At 44.6% G+C, this 24,139-nt stretch overlaps 1 protein-coding gene across 3 annotated transcripts in view; it reads right to left on the reverse strand.

Moving 5' to 3' along the window:
* Positions 1-5,603: 5,603 nt before the first annotated feature.
* rab28 (RAB28, member RAS oncogene family) overlaps positions 5,604-24,139 on the reverse strand; it is a 45,241-nt gene continuing 26,705 nt past the window's right edge. The window contains exons 7-8 of one of the 3 annotated variants that reach the window (XM_056287873.1): positions 9,754-9,846; positions 5,604-5,980 (exon numbers count right to left, since the gene is read on the reverse strand). In XM_056287873.1, coding sequence (XP_056143848.1) covers positions 9,769-9,846 — 78 coding nt within the window. In that variant the 3' untranslated portion in view covers positions 5,604-5,980; positions 9,754-9,768. Of the gene's footprint in view, positions 5,981-9,739; positions 9,847-18,497; positions 20,424-24,139 lie in introns of those variants that run through there. The other 2 variants (XM_056287865.1, XM_056287858.1) reach the window with 2 other exon arrangements.

Raw genomic sequence — 24,139 nt, forward strand, 5'->3', positions numbered from 1 at the left:
GCAGGGGGAGTGTGATCTCTTTGCGTGGGGCATAAAACAACCATGTCGCCTTAATGTGGACCACAGGGAGCCTTCACTTTGTTTTTCTTCAATATAGAGAGCCCACCAGCTCCACCACATTATTAACTTGTCCTCCTTGACGTTTAGATTTAGTATTTCACTGTCTCCCTAGATTTGCATTATTTCATATAGTGGATCTCAAGCAGGTTCTCAAAGCATCACCAGAAATGCTGGTTTTCTATTCTGCTGGACAGTTCATGACATTCACCTGTTGTTCCAGCCTCCAACCAGGGAGGTTTTAGACCTGGAACAACAGGTTAATGTAATGAACACTAGTGCAGAAACCAGTACTAGTGGTACTCGAGAACCCGACTGAGATCCACTGGTTTGATAAATAAGTGTATATAATTTGTATTGAAAACTCCCCTAACTTGGAGGTTTGGACCAAATGCCACCCTAATAAAGACAAGCCTGTTTGTCCTCATTTTCGAAGTCCAAAGACCACGACGTAAAACGTCGAGGGGCAAATTCGAGACTGGGCTCGTCTAATGTCTCCAAAATGGCTAACAGTGAGAGGGCCCCATAATTGATACGGAGGAGTCCAGAGGGCACGGCCCCTGTCAGATCAGCCCACAATGAGGAGCTGCCAGAGCGGAGCACTGCAAGGAACAGCGGCTAATTAGCCCCGTTTAAACATTTCCTGGTTTGAAGAACTTAAAGAGCAAGGCCGCAATCACACCGACAACAGCCGCTCACTTAGCCTAGCCAACCTCGACGTACACGTGGATCGGACGATTGGAAACATTTAGGGGTAGAGAAAGGGGGGAGGAGGACGTCAGATAAAAATTGAACCATATGACTTGTGGTTTACCTGCAGCCGGGAGCAACTCGAGTGTTCTCAGATCAGCTGGTTGGTACTAACACAGCTGGGTCCAATCGCAAATAATAGTTAGCGTTTGTTTTGGCCCGCGTGCAGCGTCAGTGGCTGGGTTTCCTGATGTCAGGGAAGTTTTCGAGCAGAGCTGTCAATCACAGATCTCTAACACACTGACTGTCAAATATATACTCACCCGACATGAGTCGAAACTTACGGATGCACGCTGTATTCTCGGATGTGTAAACATATCTGTTTATCGGGATTTGGTAGGCTACAATAATTAACCGTGAAAAGGTTTGCATATTGACCCAGCTCTACACGGCGGAGGGAGTCAGTGAAATGTGGTCAGTTGCCGTTTTTCCCATGATGTCAATGTGGTAGACTTCGTTCAAAGTTTGTGTTCTTCCGAGCACACGTTCGCAGGTCTACTTTTTTGTTGTTGCTGTTCGTTCATTCTGTATATTGACAGTTTTTTCAAGGAATTGCCTCCTCACACACTGTCATTAAGCTAAGCATAAAAATCTGCATACTTTTTTTCGTTTTTTTTTCCACCGTTGTTGTGTGCACGTGTCTCCGGACGCCGGACTCGGCGTGAGGCGTCGCCTTCTCACTTCGCTTCAGCCGTGTGCGTTTCCATGCTGCGCCCGCGGGACAATGGACACTGGTGGGGGCATCAATAAATAATAGACAGATGGATAGACAGCTCAATGCCACGTTCACACAATACCCACGATGGGACACACCTCACTGAAGAGGACCCCCACACACCACCACCCCCGACCCCCCACCTGCCCGCCCCCACCATCCTCATCAGCCTCGGTCGACGTTCACAGATCATCATTAGCATTGTCTGGCCTTGTCTCTGGGCTTAGGGAGACACACACGACACTAAACAAATAAGCCTTTTCACCGGCCACAAGGACAATTCTCGGTTATCAACGATCCAGTATGGAAGATGGTGGTATAAAAGGTTATAGGCCTGTTATAGCCTGCATTCTAATTAAATTGGATCCCGGTTGTTTACTCAGACGATCGCATGTCAGATGCGACGCTACGGATTAGTGTCCTGATGCCATGTTTAACCTTTTAAATGTGATTCCTTTGTTATCTAAACTCGGGGTATATTGTGCAAAGGGATTTTGACACCAGAGAGTAGGTAACTGCATCCCGACTGCCTAAAACTACTTTTTAAAACCAGGTCAGAGTTTTACCTCACTACATATATATATGTGTGTGTGTGTGTGTGTGTACTAGGCACTATATCACTCGAGTTAATCATATTCTTATATGGAAATATAAGAATATGCACCTAGTAGGAAATTCGTTTTGATTTGCTGCTTTTTTCTGTTTTAATTTACTACAGTTTCTCCCCCGTTTTTGGCTGAACGTCCCCTTTCGAGCCCACTCTCTCTTCATGGTATTGACTAACACTGTAATAATACCACCTTTCACCATTCCAGCTATATGTTTCCTCTGGTCTTTTGAACCCCATCCTGTTTGTGTGAGCCTGGAGTAAACCCCTGGCGCATTGTGCTCCCACCTGGCCGCAGGTCCCCAGGTAAGCATTTAACAAGCCCTCCATGGGCCTGTCTGCTCCACTTAACACCTGACATACCCCCTCCGTGCCGACCTTTGACCTCCGACCCCAGACTGACAGCTCGGGAGACGTCTCTCGGATACTTTCCTTTCTCGGCGCGCTCGTCTTTTCTTCTCGGCCTCTTGGTGAGTGCTGCAGAGTGAGACAAGGTGAAAGGTATCCAGGCGCTTTCTGAGAGGGGGGGGGTTGCACAGGTGTTCATGCCTCCGCACCTCTCAAGTTCAAAAGCCATTGACTCCTTAGCAACCAGGTAACAGTCAAACAATGTGCCACAACCCCCTCCCCCCACCATCCACCCCCCACTCCCCCTCCCTGGGGGGACAGTGTCCTGTGTTTTACTGTCAGCCCGGTGAACAAGCGTCGGGTCGGGTGCCTTATTGAAAGCACTCGGCCCAAAATGCCTCTACACTCACGTTCATGTCATCCTCACCCTCTGACAATGAAAATATAGGCTAAATATTAGCTCAACTGCTAATGCCCACACATGCATGATGATAGCATATATTATTATTATTCCTCCATACCTGGTGTGGCAAAAAAAGAAATGCTGTCAGACACAAACATTTGTAGAGCTAGACAACAAAAACAAAGCATTTGACAGGGTTGTGCTTATCTAACAAAATACCCCCCTGTATCACGCCTGAATCTGTCCACCAATGCAGCTCTTTTATTTTTTCCCCCTCAACGTTTCCAATATTTCTTGGCTCCTGCAGGTTTATGGGTTCAAAAATGGGAGCCGGTCCAAGCATTACTAGTAACATTAGTGTCAGTAATTTAATGCGCAGGTGTGAATGGATTCTCAAACAAGCCGGGGAGGCCCCCGGCGAGGCCTGCGTCGCACCGCCAGGGCCAGCGGCAGGTTTAAATAAATATGCCGCTGAGCAGACATGTCGGCAGCTAGGGCCTGATATGGCCGCCGCTGTTTGTGTTGTGGCTTTGCTAGGGCGCTGAGGAGAAAGCGGCAGCTCTCCTCGCATGTTTCCTGGGCGAAGAAGGGAGGAAACCTGATGAGAAAAATAAGTGGGCACCTGAAAACATGCTGTGTGCCTCTGCAATGCGTGTGGGCAGCTTATGAAATCTCATGGTTTCTGTGTCAATGTTATCATTTTTCCTGTAGCTGTGGTGAATTCTCCTCCTCAGGCCGCCTTGTGTTTACTGGGAGGATTTTTCGCTCCTTCTTTTTGAAACTGAAACATTATATAACTCTCCATACAGGATCAGTTTACTTACCATTTGACAGTGCAGGATCAAAATAGAGACCTGGGAACACTTTTGGCAATGTGCCAGTCAGCAAAAGCTTTAAAACAAAATGTAATATTACATTGAAAGTATATTTGGGTAAAGTAATGTATTCTGGAAAGTGTAAAGGGAATATGAGCAGGGTGTGCTCGAACGGCAGATTAACTCAGTCACTCTTTACTGAATTTGACTGTTCAAAATGGTGGAAGAGAGGCAGAAAGAGAGATGTATAGTAAGAAAGAGACAGCTGGGGAGAGAGAGAGAGAGAGAGAGAGAGAGAGAGAGAGAGAGAGAGAGAGAGAGAGAGAGAGAGAGAGAGAGAGAGAGAGAGAGAAATGGTTTCAGAGCAATCACTGTATCACCCACTGTTATTAGGAATTTGACTCTTTGCATATCCCTCCCAATGGTACCCACATCTGCAGTTTCTGTAACCAATAGGCCACCCTTCCATCAACTCCAGAATAAGAAACGATGACCAAGAAAAGACAGACAAGCCAGGGGAAGGACGGACGCAGAGGAGAAGTCAAGAATCTCTCGCCAGTCCATCTCCTCCAGGCCTAAATGTAATAGAAGCAGGAGGGAGGAGGAGAGGAGGTGACCAGCTGCCAGATGGGCCTGGTTAGGGATGGTTTATGGATTAAGAGCTGTGAAGAAAAATGGAAAGTGTAGGATCAGTTTCAATGTTTCTTTCCAAACTGCCAAAAAAAAAAAAAAGTCCCTCGTAGATACCTTGACAGTCATTTAAAAAAAAAGCTATGGCTGTTGATTCCTTTAGGCTCACTGCCAGAGCTGGTAGTGCACCTCTTAAGTCCTGTGCTAAATCCCATGGATTCACACTGACCCAGGGTGAGACACCTGCAGGATACGTGATACTGTATATTTCATCCCGTTCTCGGGGGTCAGGTGAATCCCTATCACTACGCATTAGCTCCTGAGAAGCCTTTATCATCGGCTGACAATGTATTGTGACTCCTCCACGCAAATAGTCTTGTCTTTGCAAGCATTTACAAAAAAAAAAAAAAAACTCATAGACAGGGCAAGGCATATTGTTTTCTGACATTTGTGGCATGACTTGCTCTGTCCCTCTTGCATTGCATGTGAGGTCCTGTTGTGTTTGTACCAGCGTGTGAACTGCAAAATTCTGCAAGATGTCAAGTTGTTGTAGAAAGAAACAAACAAGGCCCAGTTTGTGTATGGTACTTGGCAATCAAAGTGATTCTGGTGTCTTGTTAGTACTCTAGTTCCAAAAAATAGAAAACGCAAACATTAACTCAGTTAGCTTAACATCATCCATGCAAGCCTTGGTACTTGTTTCTCCTTTATCTCTCTGAAAAACATGGTTCAGACACCATTCTTTGTCTTTCACATACCACACATTCAATTACTGTACCCCACACCTAAGCCCACAACAACACCATACAAAAGGTGTTAACTATCTGTTGTCATACGGTTTTCCTCACTAAGCGCCACACTTAGAGCCACGCTGTCTATTGCCATTGTCTTGAATGTAAAATGGAGGAAAGATGGTGTGGACGAGGACGTCTCCAGATTGAGCAAACACTGGATCACTCAGAAGCAGTTAAGCACCAGTGAAAACACATTGATGACAGATTGCCTGCACATTTCATTCAAAACAAAGGCGATATCTCAGTAACGTTCAGCTTGCTTGTCCTTGCAGTGGTAACCATAGGGTGATGTATGAGTCAGTGCAAATTCAAGATTTGAATTATGTATTTATTTGATAAGGGATGTGTAGATACATAATACATTAGGTTAATGAGATTTGAAATTGGCTTTAACACAAAGTAATAATGATATCAAACCAGGATGAGCCTTTTCTCTGTTTAATCTTTCCATCATGCTACATAGCGATCCTGTTGCGGTGCAGTTCAGGCAGTAGTGATGAGAAGAGCGTGGCTGCCTTTGTTGTTCTGACTTCATTGTGTTCTTCTCTACGGTGAAACTCTGGGAGTAGGAGAGCTGAACCCTATCCTTCAGTCTATGAATAGCAGAGCTGGACGGGGTGCGAGGGCAACAATAGTGCAGGGCTTGGGTGTTCCCTGCTTCAGACACTCTGAGAGGCCAACCTTTGGATCATCCCAAGTCCCTCATCAAATATTAACCTTCCCGGGCCGTCGCTCAGGCCTGGACGGGCCAGCCCTTTTCACAGCTGGTGGGTTGCTGCCATTGGATAGGCTGACATACAAAGGGAGTCTGACGGAAGATCTGTGATACCTTACGTCTTATGTCAGGGGATGTGGCTGCATCTGTAAACATAACATATGAACAGTAGTCTTGTACATAATTCAGAAGGCGTATGGTGTGCTAATGGGGCCACTGTAGAAAGTCACACTTGTTGCAAAATGTTAGCTGTTAACTTTTGTTGTTATACTGTGGCTCCATCCCCAAAAGAATTATTTGGAAAAATCCAGTTTTGTTCTTTTCTTGTGTTGGGATAGTTAAAGCGGCAGTAGACAACTTTTTTGCTTTAATTTATCATTATGAAGTAAATGTTGATTGCACGGTGTAATGGCTACAGAATAATGAAACCATAGGCATTTAGATTGGATCCTTATAAGCCTTGCTTCCACTATGCAATTCTGCCACTAAGTAGGATCTCATGGGAAATTAAAGGCTCGATTTACAACACAGCGGAAGTGCGTCAACCATTCCACAACCAAAACAGGAAGAGGATAGCACTTTTGTTTTCCCCGGTAGCTATTGGTAGCTATCCCCAGTAGCGTAAATGGCAGATGGTGGAACAACTGTAGTGACAGTGGAAACTCTATCTGGCAAGAGAAAAAGAACCCCGTTGACAGAGGAGGGAAAGAAGGCAAAGAGGGAGAGTGATAGAAATAGAGCTAAAACAAGAGTGAACCTCAGACGGGCATTCACTCGATGGAGTGAGCTCCGGAGTGGTATCGAACTCTGTTTCCCTGTTGAGATCTGTTTCCCCCTAGCCAGACGAAAGCGTTTGCATGGAAACAGGTTACCTATCAGTTATGATTAGGTTAAGCTAAGGGTTAGGTTGAAGTTAGATTAAGGTTAGGGTTAGGCTGAGGTTAAGTTAAGGTTAATCAAGCATCCTGGTGTTGTATCAAACTCTGGCTAGGGGAAAACAGATCTCGACAGGTAAACAGAGTTTGATACAACAATCAGGACTTGATGTTTCCAAACCGACATTCGGTTGGCATTCTTTCTACTGGATCAGTAAGTAACACAAGCTACCTATTTATTAATACTACTGGATGTTTTGCTCTGTCTTTATCATAGCACTTAGATCAGGGTTTCTAGTTCAAATTAGGATTCTTATGGTTGTTTCTTGCTTTGGACAGTAGCCAGGCTGCTAATAAATGGAAACCCTGGGGGGGGGGGGGGTTGAAAAGTTGTCTACAGATGCTTTAGATACCAAGATGGATGGGAGATACGAGAGCTCATATTAAAATCTACTAATATGGTTCCACTGCAAAGTTTAATGAATTGGGTTTTTTTTTCCAGTGCTGAATGAATGAAGAACTTCTTTTCCACTGTGGGTGAGCTCAGGTGTACATAAATGGGATTTTGGAGAAAAAAAGGCCAGTCGTAAATTTGTCAAATACTAGTTATCATGATGGATCTATTGGAATACAATAATCAACCATCAACGTAGAAGTTTAAAATAATGGTTTTCAACCAACAACCAGTTTACAATAACTATAAACCAGTGTCTGTACACCAGAGCAAAACAAACACAGCCATTCTGAGCTGTTTTTCATGCCTCTCCTACTCATGTTGAAATTTGTCTCAGGGCATAATCAGACTCCTTGAGCTGGCCGAGAGTCACATTCCTCCCAGCGGAGGTTTATTTCCCTCTGAGAGCTCTCTTGGGAATTTGCTCGGAAGAGAGGAAGGATGAGGACAAATACAAGGGGATGGATATTGAGCCGCCAGGCAATACCCACACCTTCAACGCTCCCTCATTGTGCCAGTTTTCGGATTAGTCACCAGATACCGCAGATATTAATGACTCCTGTTAAAATACATATTACATGTCATCGAATCCCCTGTCACATGGTTTAATTTCCAAACACCAGCACATAATGGTGGGAAAAATAATTGCACCACCTGTCAAAATTGCTGTTAGTCCTGTCAAATGAACAAAAGAGGAAGAAGATAATTTTTTGTAGGGTCCATCATGGTGATAGTGTTTCAGCTGACATTCTCCCCCACGATACACCTGAGACAGGTGACTTTTGCATTGAGAGGATTATCTGTTATGGGGTATGGAGAGGTTCCTATTGTTCAAAGCCAGGAATATGAATAAGCAAAGACTTGGCTGCTCTGATGGGGGAATACATTGGCGCTGGGCTGACAAGAAGACAACATAAGCTTGCCAAAGTGCATGAATTAGTAAATGAGTGCAGAAATACTTTGGGAGGTACCCTCCAACTTTTCCTGAGAGACTCCTTATATGGAATATGGACGATGGACTTAGGAAATATTATCGTCATTCAGTTTATGAATAAGTGATTGGGTTTCCAAATTTGACTCAATAATTCAGAAGATAATTGGCCCAGCTTAATTGGTTGTGGAGCATAAAAGATTCAAGGTGCCTCTTAAGTGCAGCACATCACACCCCACTTATAATGATGACAGATGGCTGTTTGTTGGGTAGGGTGTCAGATGGGAAGCTTTGTCATATTCACACTTACCCCTTGTTAGGGGGACAGATCAGGTTTTTCCTCCCAGAGCGCCACACAGTTTCTCTTTTTTCACGAGACAACGATGGCTGCAATGAATTATTAAGACACTGTACTGATGCTGATGAAGTGGCGACCATGGGTCCTCAGTCGCTATCTTTTTGTTTGTGTGTCCAGCTTAGTGGACTTGTTACAGAAAATGTCTCGCGTTTCCCCTGAGGAAGCGGGAAGGTTTCTAAGGTGCAATTCTGGATTTTTTTAGGGCTTTTTTCTGCGTTAACTGTATGTTTCAGTGATCAATTGCATGAAGAAAATATTTCTATTTTTAAGATTAGGATCAATCTTAAGCTTATTTTATTAAGAAATGACCAAAGAAAACAGGTTTCAGCTGTGTAAAATATTTTGAGGCTTTCTCAGAAACTCTCCCTTTGGCCTTCTATTGTAGCTCACTCCCATTGAGCAGAACTGCTGGAGCAACCAGGGTTAATGGGCTTTCTATTGCAGGCATAGAGTCACTTCACGCTGCACACACAAGCAGCTCTTGTGGTAAATATTTTAACCTATGCAATAATAATCCTGTCTGGCTTGGATCTCAATGGACAACATCAGTACTTCAGTATTTTACCCAAAGACAAACATCAAATTAAGTTCATTGCAAATATGTTTATTTTTCCCTTTTCTTTTTGCCCTCCGAATTGCTGAAACTCTCCTGAAAAACATCCACCAGCCTATTTTTATTCATTAGCACTACATTAATAAAGGGGTTAATTACGTGAATGTGACCCGACTCAATTTTCAGTAGAAAAAACATCATTATTTCAACTTTGCCTTTTTTTTTCTTTTCTTTTTTTTGTGGGGGGGGGGAGACGGAGAGAGAGAGGGTTAAAGGAGAGAGAGCGAGAGAGAGAGAGAGAGAGAGAGTGGGAGGGGGAGAGAGAGAGAGATTCATCACTAATGACATTATTAGTCTTTTAAAACACTAAACTTTTCAGAGAGAGCTGGCTGAATTTGGGTTAAGAATCACATGTGAAAACTGGACATTGTACAAGTTAGCGGGGCATGTGGCGTACACACACCTAATGTCTTTGTGTGTTCAGCTTTTTGTACATTTCCCGTCTTTAATGGGCCTAATAATTTAAACACACTTAAGGAGGCTCATTAGCAGTGTGTAAAGACTTGAGGGGGGGAAACACCTGTTCATTCACTTAATGAACTCCGAAAACACCTCACTTTATTTAAGGGCAAAAAAATAAACCGAGACACAGCCATGACAACATGCTGGTTTCAAGACATATACACCTTTAACTGGTGCTCTGATACTGAAAGTTAACTGACGGCATTTCGTGATTTTGCTGATTTACCTATAGAGACGGGTTTCAGGGGTCGTAAATCAAGAGGTCCCCTCTGCGGCTCTCCGCTGTGAAAATAACGAGGAGCTTCCACAGTCGCAGGTTCTGCATTAGGAATAAAGCAAACATGCAAGAGGATCACTTTGGAGCGTGTTGCTGTGTGTGTGTGTGTGTGTGTGAGAGAGAGAGAGAGAGGGGGGGGGTATGAAAGAGAAAGGGAAAATGCAAACTTGTCCCAAGTCTTGGAAAAGGGCGAGTTTGTTTGCACATGCGCGCTTGGAGCGGCGCAATGGTGAACTACAAACGTGTGTTTTTCACCTGGCGACCCGCGGCTCCGCTCTGTCATCCATGATCGATGGGGTGACCTCGGGAAGGACTTGGCCCGTGCAGTCTAACCCTTTGGCATCACCGCCACCACCCTTTTGCTCTCACCTCCCCGCGTTGGAAACCCAAGACTGCAGGGGCACAAAGGGCCGTGTAAGGCATCTCACCTCCTCCCCTCACAGTACAGTAATTAACCTACGTCTCACCTCCCTGTCCGGCAGCATCCCCGCAACAGCCTGGCAATCACCAGACACTTCACACAGCAGCCTGCACACGGGAATCCAACCCCGCCCTCCTTCCCTCCGTGCTCTTGTGTCGCTCTCCTCCGCGGCACGTCCCTTTCCAAAATTACGTGGGCCAGCTCGCGGCTAACCCGCGCACAGGCAATGTCATCGCACTGTGTAATGGCCCGATGTCTCGATTAAAACGCCGTGATAGATCACCGTGAATTAGAAGCCGCCTGTAAGTGCTTTCATATGTCTGGGATGGCGAAGAGAAAAGAGTCTTGATGCACAACTGAAAGTGGCCGCGCTCTCTCCAGACGTAGGCCGCTTTCAAAGTGGGAAAACATTAAAGAGTTATTAAGTTTTGGTGGACTTTCAATGCGGGTCAAGAAAATGGAACTGGACTAAACAGCCAAAGAAAGCATGAGTCCTTCGTTGGCTCGTGTCGTGACAAAAGCAGCCCTTAAATCAGACGCGAACAACTCGGCCTTGTTCGCCACACAGCTTGTCCACAAACTCCAAATCTACTCCATGGGTTTGGGAGACGGGTGAACCTTGAGGGGCAGGACCGGCACTTTTATTTCCATCAAAAATTTCCTCTTCTCTTCTGATGACCTCAGACGCCCAGAGAAGGGCTGGTTTTGATTAATGGCGCTGTGGTTCTGTAGGTGAGACCTGCAGGGTTTGTGAGGCTGTGATGGATACTCTGAAAAAGTGAAATCACGCGATCCAGGTTTTCCACACTGCCCACATTGTGTTGGACAGAGAAAGGAATGCTAACGTCACCTCGCATTATGTCAATGGTTTTGTGCGGCTCAATATGTGGCCGCTACATTTTCCAACGCACCGCTCTTGCTATTCTCAATGTGAGGGGGTCAGGGTGCTGTGAGAGAACATTGTCGATCACTACTAGCAAGACGTGCAAAACACTGTCCGAACACATCTCTTCAGAATATCTGAAGAAGCATCGGTATATTCAACCATTTAAGGTCATTTCAGAGTGCTGTGCTTTTATTCAAGTCCATCACGTTGCTTTAAGTGTTGTTTTTTTCCTTAAAGCTAAGTCAAGTGTCCCATGCCTGCAAGCATCTGCCCTGCTTAAGTGTCCTTCGGCAAGACATCGAATGGGGGGGGGGGCATTGTTCTGCGGTTTACCTGAGCACTGGTAATGAACGCATGCTGCACACATCAAACACTCAACATTTTATATTTGTAACCGAGATAAACCTGACAGATTGTTTCATTACCCAGCACTTATAGTATTAGTCATTGGTTGTGTATGTAATCTGGATTTCCTGGGTTTAGTATTCAGAGTGTTATTTGAGGCATAGTGTGTAATACAGTTCTGTATCGGTCGCTGCTCCACCCCCTCTGCCGGTCTGAGGAGGGCTGCAGACTACCACATGCTTCCTCCGATACATGTGGAGCCAGCCGCCAGCCGCTTCTTTTCACCTGACAGTGAGGAGTTTCACCAGGGGGACGTAGCGCGTGGGAAGATCACGCTATTCCTACCAGATCCCCCTCCCACCTGAACAGGCACCCCGACCGACCAGAGGAGGCGCTAGTGCAGCGACCAGGACACATACCCACATCCGGCTTCCCACCCGCAGACACGGCCAATTGTGTCTGTAGGGACGCCCGACCTAAGCCGGAGGTAACACGGGGATTCGAACTGACGATCCCCGGGTTGGTAGACAAAGAAATAGACAGCTACACCACCCGGACGCCCCCTTTCATTTCTTTATTCTGTATGGGTTAAACTACAGAATACAAAAAAAATGTCACCGTATATGAATTGGTTACTGTATTGTAGCGAATTCAGGGGGGCAATCCGGAGCACCGCCACAGCCGGGGCGCGAGCCCGTATCTTTCGCTCCACAGGCGACAACGATAACCACTCGACTAAAGGGTCCGACCTGTTAGTCAAGGGCTAAGCGAGCCTATTCATCCGTGATCGTCACGTTGCCCCCTTCCTTAGGGATTCCCGTCCGCCACAGCCAGGACGCGAACCTGGGGCTCCCGCATCGCAGGCGACAACGATAATCACTCGACTAGAGGGTGCGACCCATTAGCTAAGGCCTAAGCGAGCCTATTCATCCGCGACCGTTACAGTATTATGTGTGCGTCAAAGCGGAGCATGATTGCGTATAATTGTCAGAGCTGTTGACATCTTAATTTCCTCAGCGCTGAAAATACAATTCTTCCTTATCTTGCTGATCATAATGCTTCAGATAAATATGAAGTTTCTGTGCCGGTCTAAACAAAACATTCCCCTTAACAGCTGTTGGCAGGATCCGTGTCCCTCACCTCCTGCTGTCAGGGATACAGACGTAGACAGACTGCACATCTTCAACACGTTCTCCGAGTTTAAGAGGCGGTCCTCGGAGACAGTTTGACGCCTGAAGCTGTCACTCGCCGATATCGGTAAACAGACTTGTCCAACATGTCGCCCTCGTGTCGAATTTTTATGGGCTTCACCATGCACGAGTCATTTTGAAAGTTGCATCCTGTCACCTTTGACACGTGATACGATTAGAGTAGCCAATCAGCACGCAGACGGGGCATCCCTATCGGCATGCCCCGCCTGGATCTGAGGGTTCATTTTGGGTTATGACCATTTTTTTTCTCTCTCTCTCTGTAAGCATGAAAAACTAATCCCGGGACTAAACTTTTCCAACCTCAAGAGTAACTGTTGCCGAGTGTTTCAGAATACAGTCACACTTTCTGGTGTCTAAAAGCCACCGCAGTATCTCCTAAGTAGCCTTTTGAAAAGCCACAAAGCGTCATCTTTGGATGAACGCTATTTTCAGTGGGTTATAATGAATGGCACTTAAAAAACTCAAAGGCCCTCGTATCGGGTTTTGGATCCCGAGTATTTGTGGGGAACAATGAGGGAGGAATCACAAAGAAAAGGAGACAGAGACGGGCAGCTTTGAGTAATGACTATGTAATCTGCCTCTCTCCGGATGTTTTCACCGCACGTATTAACTCTTTTATGTGTATTTAGCTTCCATCTGATGGGCTAAGTGCTGACACCCAACCCCGGTCCCGCCCAGCGACCGTCTCTTTGTTGAGACATGGCAAAGGCTGGATTCAAGGTGCTGAGAAGTGGATAAGTGCCCAGGTGTATCTGTCATTTTTATATGATGATATCATTGTGGTTTTATCTGGTAGAGGAGATCTTTTATCAAGTGCACAATCCACACAGGCCTGTAGAGTAATGAGAGCCCTCAGCTACAGTGAAGAAAAGGCCACGTTCATTAATCACAGGCCCCCAAGAGACACAATGTCCTCAAGAGCCACATGCACACACAGACAAACACACACACACACACACACACACAGCATGTCTCTCTATACTAGTGGGGACCCTTCATTGACTACATTAATTCCCTAGCCCTTAACCCTAACCTTAACCATCATAACTACATCCATTATCCAAACCGCTTATCCTGCTCTCAGGGTGCCTAACCTTAACCCTTTACCCTAACTTTAACCTAATCCTAATCTAACTTTAACCCTAAAACCAAGTCCTAACCTGAAAATAGACATTTTTCCTCATGGGGACCCATAAAATGTCCCCACAATGTAGGTGGTTTCAGGTCTTTCTATTGTAATGGGGATCAAATGTTCCCATTAGGATAGAAAAACCTGGTACACACACACACACACACACACACACACACACACACACACACACACACACACACACACACACACACACACACACACCATGTCTCTCTATTCTTGTGGGGACCCCTCATTGACAACATTCATTCCCTAGGCCTTAACCCTAACCATCATAACTACGTGGCTAACCTTAACCCTTACCCTAACCTTAACCTAATCCTAATTCTAACCCCAACTCTAAACCCAAGTCCTAACCCTGAAATAGACCCTTTTCCTCATGGGGACCCATAAAATGTCCCCAGGGTAGGTGGTTTCAGGTCTTTCTATTCTAATGGGGACCAAATGTCTCCATTAGGATAGAAAGACCTGGTACACACACACACACACACACACACACACACACACACACACACACACACACACACACACACACACACACACACACACACACACACACACGCACACACGCAGAAAAACACAAATGATATATTAGTTCAAAGAAAAGCAGATCCCATCTGTACAGTTTTACCTGTTTTCATATATATGCTATAATCCCACTATGTTTGAATGCCATACATGTAAAGGGGCCTTTGCTTTGTTAATTCTTTCTCATTGTTGCCCTCAATACATTGGATCCAAACTCTGATACAGGAGCTGCCCTGTCTTTTAGGTGCTATTCATTACAACCCACTGAAAACTGCATTCATCCATACCCTCTGAAGAGAGGGAGCCTTTTAGCTCTCTGTCGCCCGTGCCTCTTTTTGGAATCTGTGCTTTTACTGGCATGTCTTCTCAGCAGACCAACTGACTATAAATATGACCCTTCTGATTGCCCACATCCTTGCCCTTAAAATAAATCATGCGCTTCTCAGCTGGAGCACAAACCCGGCACCTCCGAGGACAGTCCAGTCTGTCTAAACAAGCCAAATATCAACGGTCTGCAACCGAGACGGGCAGAGTCCCGTGTGCGCAGTCTCCCGACAGACACTGCAGTGCACACGCGCGCGCGCGCGCGCACACACACACACACACACACACACACACACAGACAACAGACAAGGGCAATCCTCTGAAGTAGGTCGGGCTCTTGGCAGTGGACTCGGTGCCAGTTATGTCAGAGCGTGGGCCCTGTCTTGCCTTGCCTGTCACTCCCCTTCCTGTCGGCCAGCCCAGTGTGCCGCAGTGGAGAATGGGAGCCAGTGTGGGGACCTGGGAGCCGGGGACTGGAGCCCATCAGAGGGGTTGACTCAGTCCTCCCTGCTCCCTCAACGCTGTGGGTCTGGCACTCTGCACAGGTGGAAAACGGAAGAGGGTGAGTGGGTAATAATCGGTCGGGTGTTGGCCCCGCTCTGCCCACGAGAAGAAAGGAGAAAAGAAAAGAAGAAAGAAAAAAAACTGGCCTCAACCATAGGGCTCTTAATGACTTGTCGTGTGTGGTTTTTAAGACTGTCATCACAGGGTCTCGCCAATGAGAAATGCAGACGGAGAGGGAAGAATAGGAAAGAGGGAATAAAAGGGAGCGGAGAAAAACTTATGCCCTCTGAATTTCGTGGAAATATGGGTCTAAAGTGCAGTGTTAGAGGGACAGCACTTTGGAGCCAAGAAATGTTTTGATTTCATGTGGGCTACAAAATAGTTGTCTTAAAGGAAAACTCCAGTATTTTTCAACCTTAGCCCTGTTTTCCTATTGTCAGGAGTCAAACCGAGTGACGGTTTGCAGAATCTTTTGAACGGTTTCAATATTGAGCAGGCTCGGGTCAGTCGACTGCTGCACAACAACAAGCTGGGTTGTGATCCTTCACAACAGCGTTCGCCAAATAATATCATCTAAATAAGCTCTTCTTTGGCACTGACAGGCTCCGAATGTTCTAAGAGGAGTCGAAGCAGCCTTGGCCACAATTTTTTTCATTGCATTATATAGCTATCAATCCATTTCTACCCCTGAGCACAAGTCAATTTTACTTCTATAGCCCAATATCACAAATTACAAATTTGCACAAGAGCACAGGCCTCGCTATGTAATCCTGCGGGGAGGGAGTTACTGCGAAAGGACAAAAGTGGAAGCACGAGAGTTGGAGGAAGACCGCAAAAAAGGAAATGCAGAAAAGGTCTTTCATTGCGCTGACTGACGGTACTGGGGTTGACTTTTTATAATGGAAAGTTTATTTCTGAAACTTCTCAAATCATTTTGATCCTGCTAAGTGCTAGAAATGAGCTCCTTACGTGGACATCATTTGGTGCGCGCTATTGCACTAAAGGATGACATTGCAGTTTGGTGCAGAGCTGTCAGCTGAGGCGAGCTTGCTCAGTACTAAATCAGTTTAAAAGATTCTGCTACCCATCACTCGGTTTGACTCCTAACGATAAGAGAATTTAGGTTAAAAAAAGATCAGCTTTTTTTTTATACAGGCCCTCGTGTGGCATAGTGTTAAACAGAAAACATCACAATTTTCAACATTTAAACACACCACTTCTAGCAGTCCTTTGTCCATCCATCCATTGTCCAAACTGCTTATCCTGCTCTCAGGGTGGCGGGGATGCTGGAGCCTATCCCAGCAGTCATTGGGTGGCAGGCGGGGAGACACCCTGGGCAGGCCGCTAGGCCATCACACAGGGCCGACATACATACACACACGCACACACACACACACACACTCACACACACACACACACAATACCTAGGGGCAATTTAGTATGGCCGATTTACCTGACACCTGACCTACATGTCTTTGAACTGTGGGAGGAAACCGGAGCACCCGGAGGAAACCCACGCAGACACGGGGAGAACATGCAAACTCCACACAGAGGACGACCCGGGACGAACCCCAAGGTTGGACTACCCCGGGGCTCGAACCCAGAACCTTCTTGCTGTGAGGCGACCGCGCCACCCAGCAGTCCTTCGTGCGTCTTTGAAATGCCGCTGAAATTGCGTCCACTGGTGACGTCACTGTCAGATAATCCATGAACGTGAAAATGTATTTCCTAGTTTGCCGATAGGCAGCACTGTGTAAGAAAATGCGATTTTCTGATACAGCCGTATGCAGCTCTGATATCCAAATTTTCCTATACAATGCATCCATCCATCCATTATCCAAACCGGCCTATCGGAAACCCAGGAAGCAAGTTTTCACATTCGTGGATCGTCCGCCAGTGACGTCATCAGGGGGGACGCAATTTCAGCGGCATCCCAGAGACACACAAAGGACTGCTCAGTACTATGGCTGCTAATGGAGCGTTATCCCTACAACACATCGGCAGAGAAACAAAATTGACAGTCGTGATTGTTTCCCTTTATATACATCATGCTTTTTGTCTATTTGCACTTTCGGTCTCATTGGTGTTTGCACAGAAGCGGTGAATAAGCAAACACAAAACCACCCAAGTTAAAAAATCATTCACAAGGAGACTATTGAGGAAACAGGCAGACAAATTCATTTTGACACAAATCCCCCTCGACATCTATATGCAGTCTGTCAAAGCCTTACCCTTCCCGAGCGTTATTCATGCAATAATATTCTCTCCTCGCATTTTAAGGGGAATGTTGGTGTTGTGAGTGTATAAGCTGGAATCAGGCTGGAGTTGTTTGCTTTACAAAAACACCTGTCTAAACAGCAGCAAAGCCAAGGGCAAGTCTCGCCTGTCAGTGTCGGTGACAGCTCTGGACAAAAAAAAAAAAAGGGAGAGAGAAAAATCTGCGGAGACGACCTCAAAGACATCCACTCAAGCGAAACCATGCACGTGTGCTGGAATGACGCCAGCTGTGTGGCTCTGCAACACGACATCTAGAGACGTTTAACAACACCTTGACGACGGTAAAATACATTTACGGTATTTCCCGTAAAGATACCGATCGCCCCGTTTTGTCGCTGTGGCTGAGCCGCACTTAATCCTTCTTAACGGGGGGCAGTGACACTGACACAGTAGAAAGCTTAAACTCAAAACCAAACGTCTTAGTTTTCGTTTGTTTGATTTTTTTTGGGGGGGGGGGGGCAACAAAAGGTTGAACTATTTAAGTGATTAATAACAGCTTACAACCATTTACATATAAAGGCATTTGTATCATCTGTCGAGAGTGGATTTAGGGCCCGTTTCAGTGAAGATTTAGAGAACAAAAGCCAGGTGCCTCATTAGCTTTTGGAGACTTATCTTAGTCTGTATAGCAGGGGATCTGTGGGGCGGTCAAGTTTCAGTTCTTATATTTCAACACATGGATCCTTAATCTGCCATGCCCTCATCGGCTATAGGCCCGCTTCATCAACCTCCACTCGCCGAGCACCTCGAGGGCCTGCTCCACTATTTTTTATGCCGTCCGGGGGTGAAATATGGCAATGAAACCTAGGCCTGTGCAGATTATGCTTTTCACTTAGGACAAAGCCATAGCTAACACAAGCTGAGTAATGAGGGTTGTGTGCACATTGAAAGATCTGGTGTTTTTGGTAAGCCAATATACTCAAAACTTAAATTGGCTCTTGCAGTTCTAATGCAATGAAATTATCTAATAACAGTGAATTACTGTTCAACATCAGCTGCACATGTCCTAAAATGGGTTCTGAAGTAACAAAGGCACAAGTTTTTCCCCAAAGTAGCATTTTTATTTACAAACACCAATCTCTGCCACTGAACAAAGTCCACTAGATACCCATTTTAAAATTTACATTCTTACTGTAGATTTTGCATTTCATTTACATGACATGGGTGTACACTGAGCCTTTTGTGACCAATGAGAGGAGCTCTTGACATCCCATTGAAACAGAGTAGCTTAGAAATTAAGATCTTTCACGAAACAATGTGGATGGCATTTACTGTACAATTACATACTTTACACATAAGGCGGACACCAACCATGCCACCATTTGTGGCGTAGTTTGTGGTGCTTTGTTGCACTACAGTATTGACATCATCAGTACATCAGTGATCAAAACAATAGTTTGACAAATTCTGTTTAACCTAATGAAACTATATCATTACCCTTCAGATACACAAAGGAGAATATAGGCTATTATTCGCCCTATTTGGTCAAAATTAAGATCCTCTGAAGCACCTAACGTGCCATAGCTGTTCTTCAGTGCAAAGCTGTATTTAGTTACTGACAGTTGAATAAGGCTATATTAATATAACCCACTGTACATTTCAGCTGCTCAACCTCTCTTTATCTCACATTTGTCTATCATAATAAATTCTAAGATTGCGCTGGCATGGTCCCCTGCCATGAAACTTCGCCTCGAATTGCACATAAATTGAAAACATACACCTAAAACATTGTATTGAACGCAGACAAAATGCAAGGTAGAATCTGGAGAAACGTGATGCCAATCAAAACACTTTAATTAATGTAAATATAGCCCCAGAATATAGAGCAACATCTTTATAAGTGTCATAATGTTGGGTTTAAATTGAAATGGCCAAATCTTTAAGTTGCTGAAAAAAAGTCTATGTAAATTAGCACAACTCAGTTTATATCACAGCACTGCTAGAGCAAGCCGCTAATTAGGAAATGAAAAATAGAAATACATTTCTGTCAGATTCTGTAACACCTATTCCCCTCTTAGAAAACTAGGGAGCATCATAGATATGGAAGCCATCAGCAGATTGTGTATCTATTAGGCTAAAGCTATGAGAGGGTCCCTTAGATTCACAACTTTGCATTTTTAAGCCTCATACACTCCCCCACCCTTAAATCCCACCCCCCGTTTCCAGGACCGGTGACCTTGACAGGGGAGAGCAGCGACACCTTTACTAATATACTATGGCATCTTAAAACAATGAACAGAAGATATCCTAACAATGCAATCAGAAGAAAATATGAATATAAAAATATTTAACCACAGTGACTGATCTGTCTTCTTTCTGCAAGAGAAACTAGCTTAATAACAATACACAATCAAATGGTCACTTACAGAGATGGAGGAGGAGGGTGGTGGTAAATAACCGGACAAATTTCCCCTTATGCCATCGATCATGATGCATAACAACAACATAATGACAGCTGTGTGTAAACTCGAAGAAAATGAGGTTCCATTTCATGTCGATATGCAACCCAAGTAATCCTTCATGCTTAATATGTATAACTATAGACCTGAGCCTAGAAAACTGGACCTTCTGATATTCAGTCTGATCTATTCCTCGCCCTTTTAACTTAAATACAGATACAGAGAACACATTAGGGTCTTTATACCTTTCAGTATTTGGCCCAGGGACCCATCAAACCATCTAATAATAAAGAATACTGACTGAAGTTTAACTGAACTGAGTTCAGTGTGTGTGTGTGTGTGTGTGTGTGTGTGTGTGTGTGTGTGTGTGTGTGTGTGTGTGTGTGTGTGTGTGTGTGTGTGTGTGTGTGTGTGTGTGTGTGTGTGTGTGTGTGTGTGTGTCCTCCAGGGACAAGGGATGTGACAAGGTGAAATGGTGGGGTCACTGCACCACACACATTGAGCTGCGTGGGGGGTTGACTGTTCTGGCTGCAAGGTCCTGACTGTAGTTCACAATGTCTGCCTTCACCACACGCTGGAAACACAGACAAACACAGGGAGAATTAAAAGGCTGCCACAGCAAGAACAAATGGCCAAGTCTACATATGGTTTGTTACTACTGGTAAGTACTAAAATTACTCTGTAGTTATCCTTCATCAGACTGTGCTGCTTTTTCACTATCTCAGGGCCAAGAATAGGGCGGCTGCAAACTTTATCAAGATCAACATTTTAAGGTCTTTTATAATGTCAGTTAGAGTTCACTACAGGACCAATTTCCTAAATGCAAAGAATGTGAAATTTAAAATCATAGCTGTATCAGCATACGGGCCAGTGTGACTGGTTTGTTTTTCTCACCCAAATGACATACTGAGAGACAGCAATGTTTTAAAGACCTCTAAAACTAGATTTAAGTCTTGAAATGCTATTCTATACAGCATTCAAGACTAGCTTGGACATAAAATAAAGATATCAAAATGTGACTTTTTTTTTACTTTTTTAGGACTGGAAGATACCGTACCAGTGTGTGGCCCATGGGCCAAATGCAGTCCTCTAAAAAATCTTCAGCCTTCCTGTTTGTTCAAGAGTGAGAGTATATTCTAAAAATCAAAATAACTTGCTTTAATGCCTTTTAACACAAATTTTGGTCAAATAAGATCAAGAAAGTGAGTATCTACTTGTCATTTCACCCCTGCCTTAAAGCCAATCATGAGTAAGATGGAAGTCAAACTGGGGTCACTTCTGATACCACTTGGAAGAGACTGCCATCAAGTTTTCATTGAACTGCACTCAAACTGCCCGCTGAAATAGTTTGGATTCCTTTGACAGTTTAACATACAGCTTAAATGTTGAGTTATGTTGCTGGCCTCATCTCTGTGGTTAAACTACTACAGCAGAAGCCTGCTACGGTTCTATTTTACTCTAAGACAAGCCACAATCACTACAATTACCATGACAGTACCCGTCTACTGTGACTACTTTTAAAGTAGTTTACAAAACTAATGTTTATGCACAAGACTAACAGATACACTATAAGACCAAAAATATGTGGACACCCCTTGTAATGAGTGAATTTGGCGATTTCAGCCACATCCATTGCTGGTAGATGATAAAATCAAGCATACAGCCAAGCAGCCGCTATAGACAAACATTGAGAGTAAATGGGTCCTAATGAGGAGCTCAGTGGAAGTTGAACATGGCACTGCTATAGGATGCCACCTTTTCAGCAAGTCAATTGGTCGAATTTCTGCTCTGCTAGACCTGCCTTGGTCAACTTTAAGTGCTGCTATTGTGAATTGAAACATCTCGGAGCAACAACAGCTCAGCTGTGAAGCAGTAGAACACACAAGCTCACAGAATGGGATTGCAGAGTGCTTAAGTGTGTAAAAATAGTCTGTCCTCGGTCACAATATTCATTACCGAGTTACAAACTGCCTGTGGAAGCAACAATGTCCACACAAGAACTGTTTGTCTGGAGCTTCATGAAATGGGTTTCCATGGCCGAGCAGCCGCACACAAGCCTAAGATCACCATGCACAATGCCAAGCGTTGGCTGGAGTGGTGTAAAGCACACCACTATTGGACTCTGAAGCAGTGGGAACACGTTCTCTGGAGTGATGAATCACTCTTCTCTGTCTGGCAGTCTCATGGAACGCCAACTGCGAGGCAGGCCTTCTCGCCCAGCATCAGTGCCCGATCTCACTAAGGTTCTTGTGGCTAAATGGCAATGGATGCCCACAGCCATGTTTCAAAATCCCATGGAAAGCCTTCCCAGAAGAGTGGAAGCTGTTATAGCAGTAAAGGGGGGGGGGGCAACTCCATATTAATGCCTATGGTTTTTGAATGTGACGTTCAACAAGCACATATGGATGTCATGTTCGGGTGTCCACATACTTTTGGCATGTAGAGTAGAGTCAAATATATCTCTATGTATGCAGACATACTTCAACTATTGAACAGAACATATTTTGCTTTGCTGAGTGGCCTCTTGTCTAACTGGGCCTTCATCCTGTGGGTAGTTCACCAGCTCAGCTTTCACAATCTTCTGAGCACAGGCCCCCCAATCAGACCAGCCAAGAGATGGAGGGGTAGGAAATTTTGAAAGAAAAAGATTGAGTAAAGACAGATCGAGAGGTAGAAGGACAAAGACAGAGGTATGAGGGGCAGAAATAAGGTAAAGGAGATCAAGGCAACACAGGGTTAGGAGAAATGACAGGACAGGAAGGGGAGAGGGTCAGAGAGTGAAAGAAATAAAATAGAAATGTGAGACACAAACTGACAAAAAATAATCACAGCATGAGATGTATATGGTTTAACGGTCTGGTGAATTGTTACAAGACAAATATGGCTTGATGTCATCTTGCACAGCTAGTGTAGACCAGGCAAGCCATCCTCAGCAGCATGATTTTTACACGAACGAGTTAAAACCAAATCTGAACTCATGCGTTAACAGATCAAATCTTCTCAAAGGAGGGTTAGGATCATCCTTCCTGTAAAGTCATTAGAATTGAGGCTATCCAGCAGACCAATGGTGGCTGACCCTGGTCTCCATCTCTAATACATTAAGTTTATGTCTTTTTATGAGACATAAAAATGCATCTTGCTGCCAACACATCATTTTTCTCCAGTTTTCAGAGATATATCTAAGTATTACAAATAGTTTCCATTATCTAAGATACGACTACCGTAGTTATGATCCAAATTCATTACAGAGTGTATTTTTTGAGTAGAACGAAGATGCACTTAAGATGACTGCCTGACTGTAATGTCTGCTATACTGTAGCCAGCTAAACAAACAAATGGGCTATAAAAAAAAGCCTCTCGTTGATTTTTGATAGTGTGCAGGCTTCCTACCGCTGACTAGCATATTTTCTGAAATGACTTCATGATGGACTCCAGAATAGTCCGAAGATCCTATTAAATTGAGAGTCGTAGTCTCTTGACTGGGAAACCAGCACGGAGCAGACCACATGGTGGAGACCCGGGCCTTGGTTGGTTGTCTGATTAATGAGCTGCCGAAGCCTGGTGTCGGAGTCGGTGAGTGATCAGCGGCCCCCGCTATCTGATCTGCCAGACACAGGACCATGATGGAGAGGGCTCCCAGGCAGATATGATCTCGTTAAGGGTTGCGACCCTCATGTTCAGCCCTCTAAACCTGACAACTGATAATGAGGCATCACTGGCCCCCCAACTAGACCCGGAGCCATGACCCGCTCAAATCCTCATCTCAACATCCACAAAACTAAGACATTATGTCATGCCTTAACATCACAAGCAATACAGAAACCTCCTCCCTCAAATCTGGAAAGAAAAATGAGATGTGGGAAGATGTTTAGGTGATTCCACAGGGAAAGGTTGGTAGAATACCACTAGCGAAATTATCTTTTTTACTTGGTTATACATCTCAATTGAAAACCAATGACCAAAAAATAAATAAAAAATAAACCAATAAACCAAAACAAAAAAGTGCTTTACTTTGCAATTTAGACACTTTCATCAGCTTCACTGCCTTTCTTCCATGTACTGCTTTGAGCTGCGGAAGACATTTTTCTCTGGGCAACCACAGTGAAATTAAAATAAACTTAGCACAAAAAGTAAGGAAATTTGTGTTTGGTAGATTATTTCTTTGTTGTAACAATGCTTCTTGGCAATAAATCTTATATCAGGCACCTGATTGTCAGCACCTGGGTTACCAGAAGCTCAAAACAAGAGTCAATAGCAACAGCAAAATAAGCTGTTTGGCATTGGCAGAGA

This window comes from Lampris incognitus, chromosome 1 (assembly GCF_029633865.1).
Source record: "Lampris incognitus isolate fLamInc1 chromosome 1, fLamInc1.hap2, whole genome shotgun sequence".
In the NCBI taxonomy this organism is placed as follows: Eukaryota; Metazoa; Chordata; class Actinopteri; order Lampriformes; family Lampridae; genus Lampris; species Lampris incognitus.